Source organism: Quercus lobata, chromosome 6 (genome assembly GCF_001633185.2).
Source record: "Quercus lobata isolate SW786 chromosome 6, ValleyOak3.0 Primary Assembly, whole genome shotgun sequence".
Lineage (NCBI taxonomy): Eukaryota > Viridiplantae > Streptophyta > Magnoliopsida > Fagales > Fagaceae > Quercus > Quercus lobata.
In genome coordinates this window covers 20,712,407-20,736,552 of record NC_044909.1, presented here as the reverse complement: position 1 = coordinate 20,736,552, position 24,146 = coordinate 20,712,407, and the positions used below count along the sequence as shown (strand labels likewise).

General features: G+C 32.5%; 2 protein-coding genes across 7 annotated transcripts; one reads left to right on the top strand and one right to left on the bottom strand.

The window, feature by feature from the left end:
• Positions 1-1,985: 1,985 nt before the first annotated feature.
• On the top strand, positions 1,986-11,223 carry LOC115994988. Of its 3 annotated transcripts, none has more exons than XM_031119370.1 (2): positions 1,986-2,934; positions 10,618-11,223. In XM_031119370.1, exon 1 carries the CDS (start codon positions 2,065-2,067, stop codon positions 2,929-2,931), a length of 867 nt encoding a protein of 288 aa, XP_030975230.1. In that variant the 5' UTR covers positions 1,986-2,064; the 3' UTR covers positions 2,932-2,934; positions 10,618-11,223. The 3 variants fall into 3 exon arrangements, 2 of the variants coding, with proteins under 2 accessions (XP_030975230.1, XP_030975229.1); XM_031119369.1 differs by lacking the exon at positions 10,618-11,223 and adding an exon at positions 9,906-10,007; XR_004093290.1 differs by lacking the exons at positions 1,986-2,934; positions 10,618-11,223 and adding exons at positions 5,576-6,450; positions 9,906-10,007.
• LOC115994987 (actin-related protein 2/3 complex subunit 2B) lies at positions 7,505-15,746 on the bottom strand. Of its 4 annotated transcripts, none has more exons than XM_031119366.1 (10): positions 15,571-15,746; positions 12,227-12,293; positions 11,319-11,526; positions 10,014-10,180; positions 9,693-9,770; positions 9,424-9,556; positions 8,965-9,056; positions 8,796-8,852; positions 8,523-8,577; positions 7,505-7,843 (listed from the first exon to the last, which is right to left on the bottom strand). In XM_031119366.1, exons 1-10 carry the CDS (start codon positions 15,627-15,629, stop codon positions 7,659-7,661), a joined length of 1,101 nt encoding a protein of 366 aa, XP_030975226.1. In that variant the 5' UTR covers positions 15,630-15,746; the 3' UTR covers positions 7,505-7,658. The 4 variants fall into 4 exon arrangements, with proteins under 4 accessions (XP_030975226.1, XP_030975225.1, XP_030975227.1 ...); XM_031119365.1 differs by lacking the exon at positions 15,571-15,746 and adding an exon at positions 12,739-13,154; XM_031119367.1 differs by lacking the exon at positions 15,571-15,746 and adding an exon at positions 12,542-12,664.
• Positions 15,747-24,146: the final 8,400 nt, after the last annotated feature.

Genomic DNA, 24,146 nt, shown 5'->3' with positions numbered 1-24,146 from the left:
ATAGTCATTTCACATCAATTTGGGCTCACCAAGGATCTCTCCATAAGGCCCTTGTGAGACCAATGCCTCCATACTTGAATAAATGTGCAATACACAGCTACTCATGAGTCATGAAAGAGCCAAAACATCACACATACAAAACATGCATTATCTCTCCCTATAAAGGATTCAATCAACATTTGATGAATTTACCACCCAAAAAAATCTCTCCCTATAAAGGATTCAATCAACATTTGATGAATTTACCACCCAAAAAAAAATCAACATTTGATGTTGATTGTCCTAAGGCCTTAAATTCAGTAGTTTGGTAAGATCAATTTTTCTTATAGAAACATTTGTCATGGCCTTTGGCTAGCATGCTACTTGAAACTTAGGAAAATTCAATAATGGCCTGTTTGGAAGTTTAAAAAAGGAGGGGGAGTAGAATAGAGGGAGGGAGAGTAATTCAATTACTTTGTTTGGAAGTTTTTTAAGGAAAGAGGGAGGAGTTTAGAGGGGTTTCAACCACCTCTAACCCCTCATTTTTAATTCCCTCAAATTGGAGAGATTTGGAGGGAGAGTAGAGTAGATAAATTATTGACTAGATAAATTTCCTAATTTAACCTTTCTAAATTAATAATAGACCAATGTTGCAAGTTCATTTTCAAATAGGGGTAAATTTGTCTATTTTAATCAAATAGGGGTAAATTAATCCTCTCCATCCTAATTTTTAAAACATCCAAATAAGGGGAATGACTAATTACTCCATTCCCCCTTACTAATTTTAAAAACATCCAAACAAGGTGGAGTAGAACCATTCCCCTCTACTCTCCTCCCTCTCTAAACTTCCAAACAGACTGTAATAGCCACCATTCTTTTAAGTGGTCACTGTCCAAAGTAAGCACATGCTAATATCCAACAAATACAACAAATTTCTCTCTCATTTTGCAGTTATTGAAGTGATTCCAAAAACTCATAGCATAGAAGGGATTTGAATATAAGGCGGACCAAACCTTAGGATATCTACAAAGACACATAAAATTACTCTTCCAAATAGGCGGTTAGTTTCAGGTGAAGCCTATTATAAATACGTCATATTGGATTTATTGTAACATTAGATTTTTATTGCATTCATATATAAAAAATGTAGCCCTTTAAAGGTTTCTTTCATTAACAAAGGTCATTATACTAAACTACATAACCCTTGTGTGTTCTTGTGTTACTATTTTATACTTTCACTTCCATATCTATTTTAACATATTTAACAATTACACTTATACACATTTTTTCAATTTACACTTAATTGCATTTTTTTCCAACACATTCAACACATGGTTCACTACATTTTCTATAGGGGTTTGAGTGCACTAAACTTAGGTGTCTCTTTCTCCTTCATCATGCTACTTTTACTTACCCTTCATTTGAAGCTAAAGTATGATTTCATAAACTATTATGAGTTGATCGTCCGTGTGGAACGCTGGTTGTCCATGTGGAAGTGAGTAGCAAATTTTGCTCCTTGAACTAAACCCAAGTTGGTGAGGAAGTCTAATCAAGTTTAAACATGTGGCGAATTGAAAAAGTCCCCAAACACCAAGCAACACCAAAACTTTTCAAAAATTCTCCTACTCCTTTAGCTTCTTTCTTCATCTTTGGCTATTATTTATTTATTTATTTTCATTAGCTACCCTTAAACTCCCTCATGTATATAATTGCTAACTGAGATCTTTGCAATCAAGACAAACTATTGGAAGGAAGCATAGTATTTAAAGGATTATAAAATTTTATAACGGTGTTAAGTGTTAAGTGTTGTTTGTGTTTAAGGGGTTAGTTTGAATATTTTTGAAAATGCTTAGAGGTATCTGGTATTAAACTCAAACATGAAGGGCGGTTTTAATATTCTATCCTAAAAGAAAATTAAAAAAAAAAAGAAAAAAAAAAGAAACAGACTGGTCAAACAAACACCCCCTTATCAAAGTAATAGCAAACTGAAAAGAAAACAGAGAAAACAGAAAATCCAAAAAACACACAAAACAAAAAACAAAAAACACAGAAAACAAAAAACACAAAACACAAAAAAAGGTAATCATGGCATCATTAGCAACCCATTTCTCAGCTTTCTTGTTCCTCATCCCCCTAGGTATCCGTCGCCTCCTATTCTCCTCCTCTCTCTACCTGAAAAACCCATCTGTTTACCGCTCAAAACCATGGTATTTCTCCGAACCCAGATGGAAAAACTTCGATTTCTACACTCTCATCATTGCTCTCCCCATTGCCTCTTTCTCTGAATTCTTCTTCTTCTTAACTTTCTCAGGCCACCCCACTTACCGATTTGCATTCTTCCACCAAGCCTTCACGCTTTTCCTCTTTTGGGTCTTCATCCTTCTCGTCATTTCTCGTGAACACACCGACCCTTTACTCATCAACGAATCCTTTGTCTTCTTATTCGCTGGAATTTCATTTCTCATCGAGTTTTCAGTGATTGGTAAAGGAATCACAGGTGTCTTTGCCTCTGTCTATGATTTGTTGGGTGGTTTGACGCTTCTTTGTGCCGCTTCTTGCTTTTATTTGTCGGTAAAGCCTGCAGCGTTTTTTGCCGAGTTCTTGTTATCTTTTGGATTGGTTTTGAAGGGTACTTGGGTTTTGCAAACGGGTTTGTCTTTGTACACTGATGCTTTTGGTCTAAAAGGGTGTCGAAAAATGTCGGTTATGCTGGCTAAAGGAGATGCTGATGTGCAATGTGATCTTGAGGAGGACGGGTTGAGAGGTGTTGCTTTGATGCATCTTTTGTTCACTGTGCATGCAGTTTTGGTGTTTGTTGTTACCATTGTGTTGTTTGGGTTGTCGTCAAGTAACCAGAATTTGAGGCGTGGTGAGGCCAGTGGGCCTTTGCTTGCAGAGCTTGAATCCGAGACAATGCAGATGCGGACGCTTTCTGAGCTTGAGTTGGAATGAAGTGTATGGCTTATTATTCTTGTTTTTATTGTATTTTGGTACAAAAGAATTGATTTTATATAAGCTAGTGTGGCTTTCATTCTTTGTAGGTAGGTAGTGTTTAATTCTTTTGTTAACTTCTTGTTGGCGCACAGAAAATTGTTTCACTATTAATTATAGTTATGGTTTTTGTATAAGGTTGGTTGCAAAATTATTCTTGTAGCTTCATTGAGTTGCATTGAGTTTCTTTATATGTACATATTTAAGATGATTGGTCATGGTTATGTAAATATTTTAACAAGGTTCAGGATAAGAAACTCTATAGATTTCCATATGTGCTGTAACTATTTTCAGCACCTACATTGACTTCATAGCTAAGGCCCTTTTGTTATTAAATTTGTTTTGTAAAACTGATTAATACTATCCACATCCATTGGAATGATGTCTTTTATCTTTCCAATGTTCTTTTCTTGTTAGTGAGTGGTCATGTTGTTTTTATTGCTACAATTTAGAAGGTGATGGTGAGGATTTTGATGGTAATAAATAGTTTTAGAAGCTTCTAGTTTCATGTTCTACAAGTTGGGAACCGTAAGATGGATTTTGATGGAGCTTTTTGTTTACAAGTGCTGCAAAAAAAAAAAAAAAAAAAGATTCCTGTTCTTCATCTCATCCATATTTTCTCGATGTCAATGAGCTCTAGCTCAAATAGCACTTCCTCCTTTTAGAAAAATGGGTGAAGGGTCTTCCTTTTAGAAAAATTTGTGGAGAGTTGGGTTGTTTGTTAAAACCCACTGGGTGTGTAATTTACCAATTAAATATATTGTAGATGCAATGTCTTTACCTCTAAGCACAGAAACAGAACTGTCTACATGTGTTTTTGTATATAACACTAGGCATACAGTATTATTTAGAGTTATTTAAGTTTCCGACATAGATATCTTGTATTGTAGAAATGTGTTTTAGAATATGTTGGCTGCCTTGTAAGAGTAAGGGGTTCATGGTTAGTGCATACTACCATCTTCTTGTTGGACATAGTGAGCAGTTTTTCCCTTGGAAAAGCATTTGGAAGCAGAAGATCCCCTCTAGAGTGGCTTTTTTTGTCTGGACCGCAGCCTTGGAGAAATGTCTGACAATTGACAATTTAAGGAAAAGAAAGGTTTGCATTTTGGATTGGTGTTTTATGTGCAAGTGTAATAGTGAAAGTGTTGACCATCTTCTCCTTCATTGCCCGGTTGCTTCGGAGCTATGGGATATGGTTTTTGGTTTATTTGGAGTTAGTTGGGTCATGCCTTTGTCTGTTGTTGGGCTCTTTGCTTGCTGGCAAGGTCGTTTTGGTCGCCATCGTAATGGAGATATTTGGAAGGTCGTTCCTCTTTGTTTGATGTGGTGTATTTGGAAGGAGAGAAATAATAGGTGTTTTGAAGACATTGAGCGTTCCATGCCTGATCTCAAGCTTCTTTTTCTCCGATCCTTATTTGACTGGTTCTTTGTGTGGAGAAACCATCCTTTTTCTACTATTTTGGATTTACTTGACTTTTGTAATTTTCGTTTTTAAATTGTTCTCCCCTGTATACTTCCTGTGTACTTTGGTGTCTCTCTTATTTTGATATCAATGAATCCTTATTACTTATCAAAAAAAAAAAAAAAACTAGCAAAATAGACAATATGTGTGGAAGAGCACAAACTTATGGTAGGTTTGATTGTTGAATAGACTGTGCTTTTAAACCTAAAAGTTGGGATTCTAGAATTTTATGAGAGGCAAAGGATTTACACATAACTGTCACTTTTGAAGCCAAATTTACATTCTTTCTTTTTTTCTTTTGGCTAATTGTATTTTATGTAAACAAACTGCAGGTATAAATCATATGTTGCAATGTAGAACAGGGGGCATGTTTTACTGTCTTTTGTGTCTAGATATTTCATTTCCATGTTAACTTGGTTGTTCATAGGGAACATAAGTAAGTTTATGAGTCAACCTGCCTGTTGTCATCCTTTTTCTCTAAGACCTTGTTTGGTCTAGGATTGGGATTAAATTGCATGAACCCCACGTTTGGTGCATTGCAATCCTACAATATATTAGTCTGACTGGATTTATAATCCCCAATTATGGGATTATTGATCCCATGGGAAGGTATGGTATTTGGCAGGATAAGTCTCTAATCTTCTGTCCATCCAGTTGCCATTGCTGTTGACGCCACCTCTCTCCTTCCTTCTCCTTTGATGAATATCAGAAGGGAAAGGATCACGTCCCATTTAAATCCTCAAATATCCTCCAATTTTAATTCAGATGTAAGACAAGTGATATTAAAAAAATTCAGTGGTCTTAGAAATCCCATGTAAACAACACAGAATCAAAGAAATGCCACGTGTCTCATATTTAGCTAAAAATTGGAGGGAGTTGGAGGATTTAAATAGAAGGGATCTTATCCCATATTAGAATTTTTTTATGTGAGAAGGTGGATGCGATGATGTTGCTGTTGTTCATTGTGTGTGCAGAGGGAACATGAAGGGGGTGGCAGATTTGCTCAAGGGTTGCTTTTTTTGTTAGCCAAACAGATTTTAATGTTTACAAGAAGGAAACAAAAATTTTGGTTGAAAGAACAAATACATATTCAGTTTTTTTTTTTTTTTGGGGGGGGGGGGGGGGGGGAGGGGAGGGGGGGTGAGCCAAAAGAATACACACAGAGAGAACCAAACATAAGATAGGAATAATAGTTTTTCAATACAATCCAATTTATTTTCATCCAACTAATCCAATCCTGAATACCAGACGGTTCCGATAGTTAAAAACCACGTCTATATTGTTGGATTTTATATTGTGTGCTACCCTCAGTTGAACCTACCTTGTGTCATTTACTTCATCTCAAGGATATGTGCATTGATTTATATAAAAAAATAAGATAAAAAAAAAAAAAGTAAAAAGAAAAGAAAAGATAAAGACTGTAGATGTCCTACTCTGGTAGGATGTCTAATTTGAGAGCATTGAAAGGACTTGAAATGGATTTGGTTGAATAGTTTCAAAGATATAGGTTTTGATTTTTGATAGAGCAATAAAAAGTAATTTTCCAAGGTTTGAAATTAGGAGTGCATAATGAAGAAGGATAGGGAAGGCATTTATTTAATTTAGTGGTTGTTGGTAAAGAAATAGAGTTATTTTTGGAGAAAGAGATGCAGGGAAGTCAATTAATACAAAATTGTGTAAAGATGTAGGAGATAAGTTTCTTTGTTATTGTTATTATTTCCACATCATTGTTCAATAATCTTTTGATCTTGTAAGAACGTTCTATTGAGGAAGTTTTTGGAATGAAAAGAGACCAAACTTGGCTACGGTCTTTATAATAGTATAGAAGCTATATATCATAGAAAGGAAGCTATCTGCAGTTCTTGGTGGGTACATTTCCTGAAAGTCAAGTATAAACAGACTGACAGTCAGTAGAAGGATAATGAGAAACTAGAAACTGAGAGCATTGCTGCGGAGCTGAAGATATTCTACAAAGTTCCCTAGTGTGCAAAGACTTGGAGCCAGCAAATTAATTTTCTGTAAGTCTCTAACAAACTTACATCTCTTTATGATGTTTTGATACTGCTTTAGTATAATCTATTTTTAATATTAAGATCACAGTGAGATGCCCATGGTTGCCATTTCAACAATTCATTATTTTCCACATCCTTTGGTGGTTATAATTTGTCTAGAAAATTATGATTTGTAGGGTTAGCTTACTTGAACAGTCACATCTTGATGTAATTGGTTTGACTGGTTTTCAAATTGTTCCATTTGCCACAATGTTAACAGATTTGAATTTGAATAACATGACATGATAGTATTTATTTAATTATCTGAAGTAAAGCCAAGATATTTTTATTATTTTGAAGACCTAGGTACCCAATTTATTTATAGATTTCAAAGGGAATGACAGATTGTAACTTTTTAAGGGAAGTAGCTCAAGACTGACTAAGAAATCATTCGAGTAAGAGAATTAGACATAAAATTTTTAGGAGATTATGGTTGCTCTTATTATTAGGCTATTCGTGGTACAAGTATGTCTCCATTCCCTTGGAAGACTCACTGGTTTGTTAGGGCCCCCAAGAGGGTGTCCTTTGTGTGGACAGCGGCTAGGTTTAAGATTTTGACTAATGATAATCTTCTTATGAGGGGTTTCTATTTAGTTGACTGGTGCTGTATGTGTTCGGTGTCATGGATAAACGGACCTATTGCTTCATTGTGATGTTGTCTATGTCTTGTGGAGAGAAAAATATTTGGGGTTCAGTGGGTAATGATTTCGACAGTAGCAGATCTATTACTTGGACGGAGGAATTGGTGTACTTTTGATGTGGATAGTGTGGAAGGAAAGTAATAGCTGTACTTTTGAGGATAAGGAGCAATCCCTTGATCAATTGAAGTCTTTGTTGTTTTGTACCTTGATTGATTGGTTTTGTGCTTGGGGTTTTACTCATTGTCATTCTATTTTGGAGTTCCAGGACCCCATTAATTTTCCTATATGATTCCTTTTAATCCTTTAGATACTTTTTGTTCATCATCGTGAACATGAAGTAATCTCTTTTTTTTTTTTTAATAATAAAAAATACTACTTACTTATCAAAAAAAGGTTGTTTGGTATTGATAATGTGAAGCACTTAAATTACAGAATTCTTACATTCAAGGAAGTAATAGAAGTTCATATATGGCACTTGTTTATATTTCCCAACTGCAGTCATACACTGGAACATACAAAATACAGAAAGAGGTTTTATTCTAATTTGGTATATCCTTTTGAAGAACAAAAATTTGGAAATCTTAACCATCGTCGGTGAAACCGCCCACATCCACGGATTTTAATTCGGGGACGGATTCTCTTGATCTTCCTGCTTAAGTTGCCGCATCTTCGTTTGAAGTTTTTAGATTTTGACACCATTTTTCTCATATACTTATATCCTGCATTTGCATCAAAACAAACAATAAAAACTTTAACCAAATATCATAGGAAATATTATTTGTTTTTGTTTCACTATTACTCTGCAGGAGACTTCTACTAAACAGAATCAGTGTTTCATTTGAAAATTTCTGTTTTTTTTTGGTAGGAAATTACATATTAAACCCTATAGTTTAGAGGGTTTAGCATATTATAGTTTCAAAAGTAACAAATTAAACCCTAAGATTTTTAAAGATTAACACATTAAATCCTATAGTTTCAAAAGTAACAAATTAAATCTCAATTGATTTAAGTGGAACAGTATTGTGTGGAGTTGAATATAAGCTGAATGTTTAGTTTGTTACTTTTTGAAACATCAGGATTGAATTTGTTACTTTTTGAAATTTCATGGTTTAATTTAGTACTTTTGAATTTACAGGGTCTAGTTTGTTGCACCCCAAAATTATAGGGTTTAAAGTTTAAACTTTAAAATGTATCCCCCACACACACCCCCCCCCCCCCCCCCCAAACAACTTTCCTAAATGATGTGGTGTGAGTTGTTTGATTCATCTAAGTTCATGTCTCAACTTTTACATCAAACAGAATCAAAAGACAATGCCTCCATCTGGGGAAAACAATAAACCGGTGCCTTTGTTTTTGGGTCTTTCTTAAAGATATGTCAGGTTAAACTTTAATGCATACCTTTATCTTTTTTAATTTGTTGTTGTTCTTCTTCTGAGCTTGCTTTCTGCAAGACCTGAAAGTAACATAGAGAGAGTCAGTGTCACTCTCTTCCTGTATCTAATTATCTTTTGTGAGGTCTGACAATGATTTGATTGGAGTTTGCTCTTGCAATATCGTGACTGGTTTCAGTTGCAAATCACTTTCATGAAAAAGAAACAAACATTTTTTTATTAAAAAAAAAAGGGTATTGCTATTGGTGGAGCATAGAGTTCTTGATGCAACTTAGGTTACCTCAACCAAACTTTCCAAACGCTTCCTAATCCTTCTTTGAATAAAACCTCTGGTACACTGTTTGAGCAATCTTGTCAGCCAAAGATGTAAGAGGACAAATGCTTAACAACCTTAAGAAGAATCATATAAAAATTTACAGTGGGAAAAAAATTCTTGATAGAAATGTTACCTTTACATGGTATTTAACATAGGCATAGAAGTTCAATAGACTCCATACAGTCTTATCTAGTCTTTTACCCTCAACGTGGCATGGCAAAATATCTATAAAAATGTTATGCATAAATTTATTAGATTGATTCTTCTTAAAATTTATCTGGTATATGGAAAATTAGAAAGATTAAAGTTAGCCACAGTTATCTTAAATTAAAAGAAGCATCATATAATTTGATATGAAGTTGTCTTTATAATACATGATTAGAGGTACTTATTAGAGTTTTAAAGATGAAAGATTTAGATCTAGAGTATTTGTAATTGTTTGAACTTGTGTGTTGGTAGTAATACAATTACTTTTTTCTTTTTTCTAGTTAGTTTTTAAAATGGGGCCAGTTAGTAATAAAATTGTTTTATCAAAATGTGGTTTATAATCATTCTATCCATTGCTTTGTTATTAAGATTGGGAAGAGGATACCAAAAGTGACAAATCCTCCATTTGTGCTCAAATCTTCAATAAGTTCTCCTCTCAGTTCTGGAGGAGGAATGGGTGACCAGGTGCAAGGAGGTGCTTTGGCCCATTCTTTAGAACTCCCCACATCCATAAGTTCCTGCAGGAAAAAAATAATATTGAAGAAAAAGAAGAAAGACTTCAGTCATTCTGAGGATAGTGGTGGAAGAGACCAACTTAAGTGCTAAAACTATTAACAATATATAATTACATATATTTCTATATCAGCCACAAACCTGAAAGAAGGCTGTTGCAATAATCACATCTGAATTTTCTTTGAAACGCATCGGGAATACTGCTATGATTTTTTTTGGCTGTCAAACACATGAATTCCCTTCCATTTAGACAAACGGAATCGCACAAGAAATTTGAGTATAATTTTAAGCTGTTTAAACTTTTCAATATTGGCTTGAATTTAAAATGTGAATCTTGGCTGAACTTTGTGATAGGTTAAGCTAGTTGTGTAGAGACATTGAATGGTACCAGGGCACAAGAATTTGTGATGCTATTTCAAGAATCAACTTGGGATGGAGAATTTGACCGCACATGGGAATTACCTGTCTGACGACAAAGAAAGGCTCCCTTGGGTGGTAGACTAGTTTTATAGGTTTATACATCCCCTGAAATGTAACCTGGGAATTGACATTCTGCAACATTTCTTTCAGCTGAGAACTCAGTAGTACCGCTTGCACTGCAGATATCTCTGTAATTACCTTGACAGAGTCTAGAACAAGGAAACATGCATCAATTACAATTATTGCAATCTTACTTAATTCTTCCTGCATTAATTTATTACTGAATAACTAATCACTTGCAAGAAAAAAAAAGTTTGTTAAATTAAGCTTCAATACTTGAACATCTTGCAGGTTTTAATAATAAAGTATATATTTCTGTTTGAATTTCTTCAGGCTTGTAGTCTATTATTATTTTTTTGATAGGTAAACTCTATCATAATTTTACCAAACGAACTCTTTAGATAAGGCCCATGCCCACAATAGGCTTCTATTCTATTGTATTTTATCTTTTTATTACTTTTTAAAAACTGTTTATTCCCTACATGCAAATCATGTAATCAACTACTTTTCAACTCAACTTATTAAAATTTCATTTTGTTAATGTTCCCTTCCATGCTCTACCCAATTTCTTTTACTTTCTTTGCAGGATTATTAGGAGGTAAGTCAGTTTTCCTCGACTAGTTTAGTATTTCTTCATTCTTGGACTTCGCTTCCCGGGTCCTGAAATTGCAATATTAGTGAGGTGTCTGCCAAACTAATTAAATGGTATTTCTCTTGAAGCTTTAATCTGTCTGCTTGATGCGCAGGAGGTGTGTGCTCTTTCTTCCTATGTCTTAGCTTTTGTTGATAGATGTTTACTCCCTCAATTCACATTGTAAAAGTTTATGCTTATGTCTATCCTTTGCTGCAGTAAGCAGAGAGTTTATTAATCTCCTGTTTACTTTAACTTCACCCCAGTGCCCAATAACCTGGGTCGTCATATCCCTGATGTTAATCTGTTCAAATGCTCATACATCCTATCTTTTAGTTTGAGTAGTTAGTGTCTAGTAGCATACCATTTCATCTTTATGCTTTTCATGATATCTGAGTGGATTACAGGTGGAAAACAAATTTTTAAAGAGGTAAAATAGAATTCTGTCAATTACCTTTGTAAAATCCAAATAACTCTTAAAATTCGAAATCTTTTATCTCTATTTTTTGGCAACCAAGCCACAGCTAATGCATATTAATCCCCATTCACAGTACTATCAAAATTGTTGAAACTAAATCAAAAAAGGAGTGGGGGGGGGGGGGGGGGGGGGGGGGCTTTTGTCTATCAATGAAGTGATGTAAAGGATTACCACACACCTTTGCCACTTGGAATCTTATCAAAGTTAAGTCTTAGAGTAAGCAGGTATCCTTCTTTTGCTGGTTCAACAATCTCTACAGCATCAGAACTAATTCCCTTCACCATCTCTCTAGTGTAATGGGATAGCCCAAGCGATTGCAGAGTATCTTGGGACAGTAGTGGGGTCGATATTGACAAGTAGGCATGATGTGGATCTGATGCAGAAGACTGTTCAACATTAGAGGGGAATCATCAGAATATTTCTTAAATAATTTGTTAATACTTTAAAACCAAAATGACTACTGTGCAAAGATTTCTCATCCCCCAAAACGTCTGCCTCTTCAGTCTCCCCTAAAATTGGGTTCTGAAAATTTCATTTTTATTCCTAACTCTTGCTCAAAGATGTAATATTTATTATTGGCTTCAAGATCATGATATTTTCCATATAAATCTCAATAACTGAATCGTTAGGTCTCTTCAATTTTTGTCCTTAGTACCTAACCATGACCTCTCCCTCGTCTCACAAAAAGTGAGAGTTTTGTGCATTGGGTATGACCTTAATACCAAAATCATATGTGGAGCTAGGAAAGTTCTATGCATGATGAAATAATTTCTTGATGCATCCACGAGAATGCATAAACTGAAACTGCGTAAAGGAATCACGAGTTTATAGATGCACACAAATTCACAACTTGCTGATGTTGGTGGTAGATCCAGGTGTAAATAAGTATAGGCTTTACATAAGTATGATGTTAGTGGTAGATCCAGGTGTAAATAATATTAGTGGCAAGACAACTTAGCTAGTTGTGAAAATGTATTTTATGTGTTATAGACTTACTGGTGAAAGAAACAAAAAATTGGATGTTTAACTCATAGACTAAAATATATCCAGGTAAATGTACAATAAGAGTGCCGAGGGTGGTTTTACCTGTATACGGTATTTCACAGCCCCAAATTCATGCAGGTGATGGTCCATCTCCATGGGCTTTTCAGCGCTGTTATGAGAGGAATAAAGTTGATCATCATAATGGTTATGATTTTTTTTTTTTAATTGTAGAAAGGTTATAAATATTTTTTTAAAACTTTTGCAATTTATTGGCGCTCCATATATTAACAACTAATCAAATTGTCAAGCAACTTCTTCATACTCTAGTGTAGGAAGCAGACATATTATAGCATGAGATAGGGATTCTACAAACTGTGTGGTATACGGATTTCAATGAAATTAAGATTTAATCTTAACTGATTGACTCAATTATATGAATCCGAAGTGCTCTCCTCCTTAACAAGGCTTAGGACTAGCATGTCCTGGTATTTTTAATTGAGAAATTCAATGTTCAAATACCAAATCTCTCTGCTAACTATAGAATTATCCAAAAAAAAAAGAAAAAAAAAAAAGAAAAAAAGAAGAAGCAAATTTTGCTATCTAAAGAAGTTCACCCCTCAACTATACGAAGTGTGAGTATTAGGCAATGATAAGTGATTCTTTTGCTCGTTTCGGTGATGTGACGCATCCTTTATAGAATCGTTTGTGTTGTGTTGTGTTGTGTTGTCCCCTTCATTTGAGTTTGACAATCAGAAATGGTGAAGACAGGAATGACTGTTTCATCATTTCATGCTGCTTGGTGGAAGATGCAGCTATCAACTATTTTATGCTAATGGAAGCATGCAGAGCTTTATTTCCCACCCACCATTAATGAACCACATTTCGTTGCTTGTCTTGTTGTCCACCTGGATGACACATTCTCATGTCCGCCAAAATTTCTAAGAATAATTGCCCCTACATTACATATCCCCCACATATATAGAAGCCCCATTTTACACATTTTCGGTTGTCGCATATGGTGATATTTTTGTGAACATCATTCCTTTGCTCTACTTTTTCCTACAAAAGATCAGAATGTACTTTATATTCCCTATATTTGCTTACCATTTTAAAGTTGTGTTTGAATGAATAATTTGAAAACTTAATATATATTTTTTTTTTTAAATAATGGAGTTTCTACATGTAGAAAAATCAACTCTGTCAAATGAATTTTTGGAGAGATGTATTCAAAATTTGTATATTTATTAGAATATTATATTTGGAATGACTTTGGTGATGGTGTTAATATTTCCATGACTCAGTAGGTGTAACGGTTCCGTTTAAGTTGGGTTGGTGCTCAACTCAAACTGGACACGATCATTTCAACTGGAAAAGAATGAAGATCTTAAGAATTCTGTTAGATTTGGTCAAAGATCTCAACATATATATCTCTACATTTGGTTGGAGATCTTGAGATCACCGCTAAATATGGATGGAGAACTTGGAAAATGGTGGAAGGGAGGGGTGTCGGTCAAATTGGCTCTGATAGTTTAGAGAGGTTGAAATTGAAACTCAAATCAACTACGTTGGATCTTCATCTAGCAAAACTGTCGTCAACTGCCATGGTGATCGAATCGAATGGCTACAGTCAGACGATTTCGTCAGGTCTGGTTGAATTCAGACAGCTCTACTCAAGGATACCCTCACTTCCAGTAAAAAACTAAAAAAAAATACCTTTATTTTGTGTGTGCAATATAACTATAAAAGACTAATTATAATTAAGATTCCTTATGGTTGTAAAACTAATGGTAGGGTAAACACTTATGTATGAAAATTGTAACATTAGTAGAATTTATATAATGACATCTATTTTGAAATTCAAACTTAAAATTTAAATGTTTAAAAATCCAAAGTTCAATAAATTTCATATATTCTGGAACAATTCTCTTGTAAGTTAGAACAAAAGATAATTTTAGAAATTCTCAAATTACAATGTTAAATGTCAATAGCCTTATTGCTCTACTAACACATTTTGGTGTTTCCGGTTGATGTTCAAATTTCCCCTTCCCATTGTTGTAACTTGTAACTATTGAATCATTCAAAAAAAAAAACAATTGTTAAGTAAAAATAACACCTTCAAATTTATAATCCAAGCTTCTATCATTTGGCAAAAAAAAAAAAAAAAAAAGACCTCCAAACGATGAACAATATTTTTGTGATGAATGACCTTATATATGTTTCCAAATGATAAAATCTCAAATGTCAAGCATTATATTTATAGGGCTTATTTGAGCTACCTAGTTATCAAGCCAGTGTTGGATATCTCTACTTAGAATTTTGAAATGCATTCTTACATATTTTCTAGGCATGAGAATTCATTTTGTATCTTTTGGGCATGATAACCCTCTTTGTGTGTGTGTGTGAGTGTGTGTGTGTGGACATAATAAGAATGCATTTTCTTCGATGCATTCTTCATTTCACATTTCTAAATCTCAAACAAGAATCTTCAAAACTACCGATGATTTTAATTTTTGCTTGTCATTCCCATTTTCTCTAAAGCTATTGGGCCCCATCTAGATCATCAGTTTGGAGGCTTCACATCCAATGATGCTTTCTCCTTTTTCTTTTTTTGGATGAAATTTCTTTCCTCACTTTTCCTTTGTTATTCGATCAAATCATGATGATTTGCTTCCCTTGTATATATGACTTAAAGGCATTTTTTCTTTTGTTTTTATTATGAACTGTCTTATTGTTCAAAACTTTATAAAAATCTTCGTTTACTTTACATATGAATTTTAATTAAACTTATATCACATGGACTTTACATATGGATTTTAATTAAACTTACATCACATGGACATATGATTAGTTTCAAGAAGATTTAAATTTTTTTAAGAAGCATTATTTAATACATTTTCTTCTAAAATCAATTTACAAGTTTTTAAAATTACCTATGTTTGGTTTAAACTTAAATTAAATTAATGAAAAAGGGTTACTAACTAGGAAAATAAAGCAAAAAGTAAGCTATAAATGTTATTATAACTATGCTTATTAACTTTCATGTAACATAATATTTTGGAATGAAGGGAACATAAATGGCACTAAAGAGAGAGAGCATTAATAGTACTATTGGCTTGTAGAAAAGTTTGTTGTATCCTTAGTATCGCTAACCTATTGACTAACTATTCTAGTCTCTACAATTAAACACCCTAAAAATTCCATGGACTGATAGTGTGATAGATTGAACTTGGAACCTTCGGATTTACGTTACGTTCCAGACCAATGAACTTACCACTCAATTATCCCCTTTGGGGTCTAGTATTACTCTTAAAAAACCTCCTATATACCAGAAAAGAAATCTTTTTTGGCTGGAAAACAAACTACGAAGGCAATTGAGGCTTGAATTATGATACTTGTTAGGAACAAACATGGTTAACAAGACATTTGAATATATAAAATGTTCTTACCGGTACAGTTTGAGTAGGACATCCTTCAATGCCGGAGATGCTCTTTCAAAGCATGCCATCCTCAGAAATGCTTGATTCAGTCTCTCTCTCTCTCTCTCTCTCTCCACAAATATGGGTAGTACTAGAAGTGTAGAAGTGAACTGAGATAGAATATTGCATTTGCACTCTACTTGTTTTGGAGGTTATGAACTGAACATTGAGTAGAATTTAAGTTCAGTAATGTTGCAATCATGTTTGGAAACTTTTGAAGCAAGTACTTCCCCCATCATTCTCTAATCTATTTGTCATTCACTTGGGTAAAAACCACGCCAAATTGAGAGTTTGGCTGTATCCTCTTCTTCCTAGATTTTGCTTTTGGATCCCATTACAAAGACCAATAATATCGAGCTTTCATTTGCTGATTTGCACTATGTGACAGACATTCTTTTGACTAACATTTCATATTTTTGGCAAATTATAATTTACAAACGTAATAGCTGGAATTAAAATAACCACTCCAAGACAATTTCAAATTTAAACGTGTCCCAATCCTTACATGTTGAAAGGTCTATATTGAATTTGGCAAATACAATCTATTGAAAAGTCGTGAGCCTTGACCTTCTACCATCTATATTTAATACTGAACTTACAATGACGAATGTACGGCAGGCTTGTAAGGACAAACTCACCCACGTGGGAATGACAAAGTCTTCTTCTTCTTCTTCTTCTTCTTTTTTTTTTTTTTTTTTTTTTTTTTTTTTTTTTTTTTTGAGTAATGACAATATCAATATGTAATTATTTTTGTTCCATAAATAATACTCCTTTCATCTTAAAACATGGTTCTGTTTAAGGAAACATCATTTAATGCATTGTTTATATTTTAAAAATATAAAAATTTACAAATTTACCCTCATTAGTTTATTGCCATATTAAAATAAACTAATTTTTTAATTTAGCCATTTGTTACGTCAACAATTTTCATTTAAGAAATAATAAAATTGACTAAATTGATACAACACTAAAAGATTAAGGACTAAATTGACACAATTAAAAAATTATAAATAAAATTGAAATATTGTATAAATGATAAGGATTATTAGAAAAATAATGACATTGACTTTATTAATAAAGTAAAGGGGTAAAGAAGAAATTTTATTTATTAATTTTTAAAAGAAAACTTCGTTTTGAGACGTTACAAAATAAAGTAGAGGAACAACCATTTGAGACTGGACTATTTTATTTACATAAGGCCGGTAATACCAAAATTGTATCTACGTTCACCAATGCCGTAGTACTGATCTGTACAATATATTTCTGTTTGCTGATTTTACATTTCTAACTAATTGTATTTCTTAATATTTTGGATAGTAAAGTAAAAAGTCGTATCAATAATTGGGTGCAAAGGGTCTTCATGTTCACTTTGTCTAGTCTAAGACTCTAGGCCCACTCTTAACATTGAAAGGTGCATCTCGCAAACTTGCAAAGCGTGAGTGAGATACCCACACTTGCTTATAAAATGCCTATTTCCGAGTTCCGACGTGACATTATCTTAAAATAATGAAAAAGATAAACAAAAATAAATAAATAAATAAAAGGATGACACACTTTTTGTTTGTTGTTGAGGATTTTCGATCTCGTACCTAAGAATTAACTCTATGAATAAAGTCACAGAGCTGGGGTCTGTTTGGTAGATCATTTCAAGTAATTTTTAGAGTATTTTAAACATATTAACATACTTATTCATATACTTTTTCACCCACATGAATATTTTTTTAGAAAAGTAATTTATAATATTATATTTATTTATTTATTTATTTTCAATAAAAATTAAAAGAGGGAGGGAGGAATTTAAAAGAAAAAACCAAGGTCTTCCAGACTTCCATACTCGAATATAAAATGAATAGGTAAATACAAGGTTTTAGAACACAAAGATATTACCCCCACAATGGCATAGCTACGCAGACCGCTCCTACTCTGTAAACAGCTTTAATTTCAATGGGATAATCCAATCTAATCTCTAAAAGATATGAGATGCTCTGTTAAAATTGGGAGTAAATAAGAGATTTATTTTTATTTTTATTTTTATTTTTTTATATATGGATAAGAAGAGATTTAAAATTAATATATAAGAAATGAGAGATGCTACGTCTATAATATTTTTACAACAAATTATAGGTGGTTAGTTGTTATTGGTTCAAATTTCAAACTAACGCTAAGATTACTTTTTTGCCCCAACAATAACAACTGGTAAAAACTTGTCACTTAAGATTTGTTGTAAAAATATTATAAAAATATTGTAGACATATCATTTCCCAATATATCCACCAATCATTGATCATACATCAATATCTTATACTTTATACCGAATCAGAATATAGCTCAAGTTCAAATAACCAAGCTGCACCTCATAAATAATATGACATTAACTACTAGAAATTAGTTTTATTGCAACGGCCACGAAGCCTTACAAAATAATAATAATTATTAAAAAAAAAAAAAAAAAAAAAAAAAAAAAAACGTAGCCTTTTTTTTACTGTGATTTTCCGAGAACTGAAATAGGTCTGTTGCTATTAATTAATTTAACCTAGTGCACCATAAATACACCCCTCACCTATCTCAAAGATAAACCTAGACATGTCCCAATCGTTAGGTAGTTGGGAAAGGAAGCCATGCCTATCTTTCCTCACCTAAACAATTAATACTTCTCCACGCATAAGATGACATTGAGAGGCATCCAAAAATGACGTCGAAGAGAAGCATTTATTCATTTTAGCACTCGATCGGTATATCAATGAATGGGGTATATATTATATATGGAATAATATTTTACATGCTCGTTTAGCCAAAAGAGTTGGATTAAATAATTTTATTTTAAATCCTTGAATGAATCCCATTCCACGGTCTTCGATTTACATTATATAGTCAGTATCTCTCTAGTCTCTACCACCCTAAGATAGTAATTTACGTCCTCAAAAGCTTGTCGTTTCCCTTGTCCAAGCAATGGTGGCAAATCCACAAAATACTTGAGCCAATACACAAAATACTTTTTAAAATAACCTGTAGCTAGTATTGGACTTAAGATAGATATACTTTCCTTTTTTTTTTTTTTTTTTTTTTTTTTGAGTAGCTAATTCATTCTTGTATCATGGATGACAATCCATTCTTTTCCCTTTAGTAGTCTAAGCTAATAAGCAATAGCATATGACTAATTGCAATTGCAGAATAGCTCCTAAAACCCTAATTTTATTCTCCTTTATGTATGGTAAGGTGTTCATGCTAAAAAGAATGTGTTCTTCTCATTTAGTCCTTTAAGTATGAAGTTGGTCATAAAAAATCAGTTCTTTAGTCTTAAAGGAATAAATTGATTTTTTAATAAAATTACTGAACTAAAATGATCAACTTCAAATTAACTTAAAGGACTAAAATGATTTTTGGATAAAGTTACTTGACTACAATGACCAATTTCAAAATTTAAGAATTAAAATGATTTTTGGGCATTTTTTTTTTTTTTTGAGAAAAAACACAATTTTTGGGCAAATTTAGCAAATTTAAATTGCATTTTTACCGATTTGTGTTACTTTTTTAATCATCAAGGTTTAATTTGTTAGTTTTGAAATTATAGGGTGATATTACTCAGAAAATCAGTAGGCTGGATGGCACAGATTTCGATGATTTTGAGGGCCTGAAAAAGAAGAAACGAAAGATCAGAGGAGACCGGGGTCGACCGGCCACAAACCCTCTGATGATAAAGTTAGTCTCTTATTCCGAAATAGGGAATTCCAAACTTATGGGGATTGTGTCTGGGAAAACACTTGCCTTTGTTTGTCGGAGATTTGTGTTTTTATAAGTTCAGGAAACGGTTATCTATTTAATAACTTTCCCTACCTTTACGGAGTCCGGAAAGTTTGGTGTACACCTCCATAACTACCATGGAGGTTATATTTTATGCTCCTATTTTCTATACTGTTGTTGAGCTCGTCATAAGCAATCATGGACGGAAGGTCATCCAAAAGTTGTAGAGTTGGCGCGACAAACTCGTCCAAAAATCTCTATGGACGAGTGTGTCAAGGACGAGTAGCTCGTTTTCTGTTTTTCCCTCTCTGGACGACCACTATGGACGAGTATGGAGTTGGCTCATTTTTAGACACCACCAGAGGGTATAATTTATTCCTTTTTAAACAGTGGCAGCTCCAAGATTTTCTTTTAGGGGGGTCAATAGTGTCTTGAGCTAGGATTGTGTTGTGGGGAGTAAAAAATAAAATGATTATTATTATTTTGGTATATACAATTGTCATATTATATACAATAATCTAACATAGTATTCTAAATACTATACAATACAACTATATTGTAAAATAGTCTAAAAAAATTATTAATAGTTTAAAGATCGATAAGAAAACAACGATAGAATGCATATAAATAAATGTAAATAAATAACTAATCATAATATTTGTCAAATTAATAATAATTTATTATAATCATATGTAATATCAATTAAATAAAAATATATGATAAAGAAGAATAGTAACACACCTAAGAGTAGGTCTGAGAGTAAACATTAAACTGAGGAAAATAAATAGTAACTTATATAAGATTTTGCTTTTGAAGTATATAGATTTTTAACCACACATGTGGTCATTCTCTTGGAATTGGAGCAAGCATTAAAAGACTTTTTGGACTTGAAAAAATGTAGAACACTTATCAAATTACTTGAATAGATAAAAAGAAAATATAAAAGGGAGAAAGAGAGAATGAGAAAAGAATCATAGATGTAAATATAAATCAGTTGGTTGTACAAGTGGTTTAATTTTTTGTTGATGAAGAAGAAAAATGTAACAAAAAACAGTTTCATTCTACCATCAACAGTAAAATAAGCCAGAGTCCAAAGAGAAAGTTTATTTATTTTTTAACAAAAGAGCAATTTTAAGAGTAGTGCTACTGAAAAAACATTTATGCAATAAAATCTAGATGACAAGTTGTTAAAGGTATGTAAAAAAGTGATGTCAATTATGGGTTTAGATAAAAATTCAATTACAACTTGTCACTTAACCTTTATTGTAAAAATATTGTGAAAATAGCACTAATATGATTATATTTCAAGTTTATTTCAATTGGGTTTAAACAAAATTTAGGGTTAGAGTGTTCAAAATTTTATTTTAAGGGTCAAAACCAAAAAAAAAAAAAAAATTAAAAATTAAAAAAATTATATATAATTTTTTTTTGGGGCCAAGCCAGGAGGTTCATTTGAACCCCTGGGCTGGCTATAGAGCCACCCCTGTTTTTAAAACTTCATGATTTTTTTTTTTTTTAATAATAAAAAAAAAAACTGTTTTTTGTGGAGAAGATTATAGAAACAACTTCAGAGATTAATTTATTACTTTTGACACTATAAGGTTTAACCCTTAGACTATAGAGTTAAAATGAAAATTTCCCTATTTTATATATAACATTTTGGTTTTGCGCATTTCATATTTCCGGATTAGTCCAAAGTGCTTTCTTTAGAAGGATTCCTTTGAAAACCATATCTTTATTATGCCAAAGGACTTGTGGCTGAATTGGCACCTCTCCATGTACAAAGTGCTTGGGGGTCTAGGGGGGAAAGGATTCAAGCTGCAAGGTTAGTAGCGTGTTGTAATTATTTCTAAAAAAAAATATATATATATATATATATATATATCTTTACTATGTTCACAAATAGATATTGTGGTATGAAGTGACCTTAATCAAGTGGTTATATTCATTTTATTTTGGTGTCTAAATATTCTAAGCTTAACAAATTCGATTTTAGATTTTCTTGAAGTTGAAGTTGGCGCAAATTGTTATTTTCATAATGCGTCCATGTCATGCATAACAGTTTGATGATGTGCATATTTTGGCACAGATCGATACTTTCCCATTCAGATACATGCACTCATTTATATCAGATTGAAAGGGACTCTGGCATAACTTCAATTTTTTAGGCATATCAATTGTTTTTTAGCATAAGTTTGTTTGAATAGTTTGCAGAGACTTGTATATTTTACTGTAAAGTCAAATTTTAGATCAAATTGGTTAGTTGTTGGGCTTTTTTTGTGTTTAAAAATGTCAATATATTGTTAAGATGATCATATTCAAATTTATTTCAGTTGAGCTTAAAAAAATTCTAGAGTCAGGGTGTTCAAAATTTTATTTTAAGGGTGCAAAACAAAATATAAAAAAACTATTATATATATATATATATATATTTTGGTGCCAATTCAGAGGTTTATTTGAACCCTTGGGTTCTAAGTGGAGCCACCTTGATAGGCATCCATATATATAATATGAACAAACTATTAATCAAGACAAATATAGACAACTATTGTTTCTAAATACATAAGATGTAATCATCTACCAATAAAGACAAAATAATAATAATAATAATAATATTGTTTCTTAATATTGGGTTGGCTAGGTTTTTATTTATTTATTTATTTTTTTTAGGTTTGTTTTTGTTAAGTTTTTGGGTTGGATAGTTGTAGTTAGGCTGTGTTGGTTAGGCTGATTGAAGGAGAGGGGTGTTTAAGCTTTTGGAAGAGGTGAACCCAACTACGAAAATAAAATTTTAACTAGTAAAAAAAATATATTTTATGGCTAGGGAGGCCTGAGGGCCCAAGCTCGGGCCCCTTGGGCCCCTCTTTGGGTCCATCCCTAAGAGGCTAGTTTTTCACATATTATGTTATAGCCACCTAGGTGATGGTGAATTGTAAATGCCAAACAATAAAATGGTGTTAATAGTAAATTTAGATGAGAATCAATATAACTTGATTATTTAACAGTTGTGAAAAATATTTTATATGTAATATTGCTCTAGATAAAAAAGATATAATTTTTTTTTCTAATTTAACTTGTTTATTGTTGTATTCCACTAATAATAAGATTGTAAAATAGTGTATTGATATTAAAAACTTAATAATTCAATTGAAACTATAATGTTTTTAATAGAAACGTTTAGGATTTAAATCCTCTTAATCCGTTGTAAATGTCAACTTTATTACTTTTTTTTTTTTTTTTTAAAGTTGCATTTGCTATGTTTTTGTGGCCAACTTCTCAATGACATTCTAGATGAAGATTCTATTTTAATTTAACAGCTTAGATCTGTTGTACTCCATAATGTGGATATAGGGAGTTGGGATTAGGATCCGGTGCAATACCCCTATCTACTCTTATGTATTATTGAAGACTTATGTATTAGCTTTTTACTAAAATTTTTAATTTATTTGCTAAAAAATAGTAAAAATATAATTGTATTAAAAAAATGAGATTAAAAAAAATTGTACATAAAAAAATAAGTTAATCAATTAACCCAAAAAAAAAAAAAAATTCAAAAGCTAACCAAAGTACAATCATTCAACAAAGGGAGTCAATTTGTACTAAAGGCCGTTTAGGCTTGACAAGGGGAAAAAAATATTTTAGTACGGGTAGAGCCAGAAATTTTTTTCCAAGGGGGCCAAGCTAAATATATAATGAAAAAATTTAAATCCAAAGAATAACACACACATAATATTTATTTATTTCCTATACATGGAATGTTTGTAATTTTGATTTAAAATATGATATTTTCTTACCTAAACAAAAATATTTACATCAAATAAGAGTTTACATCTTTGAAAAAAATAAGAAGTCTTGAAATGTTTAAAAATATACAAGTAAATTTAATAGAAATAAAATATAATTAAATTACGTATAGTATAAATTAAATGAAATTTAATTTTTTTTTATTTTGGAGAAGAAAATGAAATTTAATTTAATGAGCTATGTATGACATAAGAGTAATTAGAGGGAATAAAAAAAATGCATTAGTTAATTATATAAATGCAATACATGTTTTTAGGAAAAATCTAAGGGGGGGGGGGGGTTAATTGAAATTTATGTCCAATTTTTTTTTTTTAATTTTATTTTATTTATACCAAAAATACAAGAGGCGGGACGATTTTTGAAAAGTTAAGGAGGTAATAGCCAAGGATGACAATTTCTCCTTGCCCTACCTTGACCTACCTCACTCTACTATGCCACATGAGAGTTTTCTCCGCCTTGCAAAGGTGATGGGGCAAGATTTTTTTTCCTACCTTGCCCGCCTTGCTCTATTAGTATTAAAGACTTAGTTTGTATTACTAAGTATTTAAATGCATGAATATTAAGACTTTTTGTTTTATTGTGATATTATCTTGTTACACACTATGGGTAATGTTATTAAGCCCTTACTAAAAATTAGTTTGATATGATGCAATAAATTTAATTGTAATTTTAAGTATATTTATTGTAAGGACGCGATTCGTGACGGACCGTAACAGTGTCGGGTTCGCACGTGAAAAGGCCCCTAACAATATCATTTGTAGAGCGTGGGTTTGGAAGGCTAGGCCTTATTCGATAGGCGGTGGGTTTTTCGCGGTGTTCGTATGAACTTAAGCTTTCCTACACCCCTGGAGTCTTTCTCCTGGAGGTGGGCTGGGAGGCCCTGGTTTCTGGCCATTTTTCCCAACCCCCTCTATAGATTACTTACTCTTCCTTTTATACTAGCTCGCGTCCACTGTCTTTCGTCCACGCGTAGGGTTAAACTTTCCAAGATTGATACTTGT

Bases quoted from the DNA above. Each gene is read 5' to 3' on its own strand.
- LOC115994988 (XM_031119370.1), top strand. From the start codon at position 2,065: ATGGCATCATTAGCAACCCATTTCTCAGCTTTCTTGTTCCTCATCCCC.
- LOC115994987 (XM_031119365.1), bottom strand. From the start codon at position 12,812: ATGCGTCACATCACCGAAACGAGCAAAAGAATCACTTATCATTGCCTA. The intron at 10,181-11,318 runs GTGTGTGGTAAT...TCCTTGTTCTAG, and splicing joins TAAGATTCCAAGTGGCAAAG to ACTCTGTCAAGGTAATTACA. The intron at 9,771-10,013 runs GTAATTCCCATG...TGTGTTTGACAG, and splicing joins CTTTCTTTGTCGTCAGACAG to CCAAAAAAAATCATAGCAGT.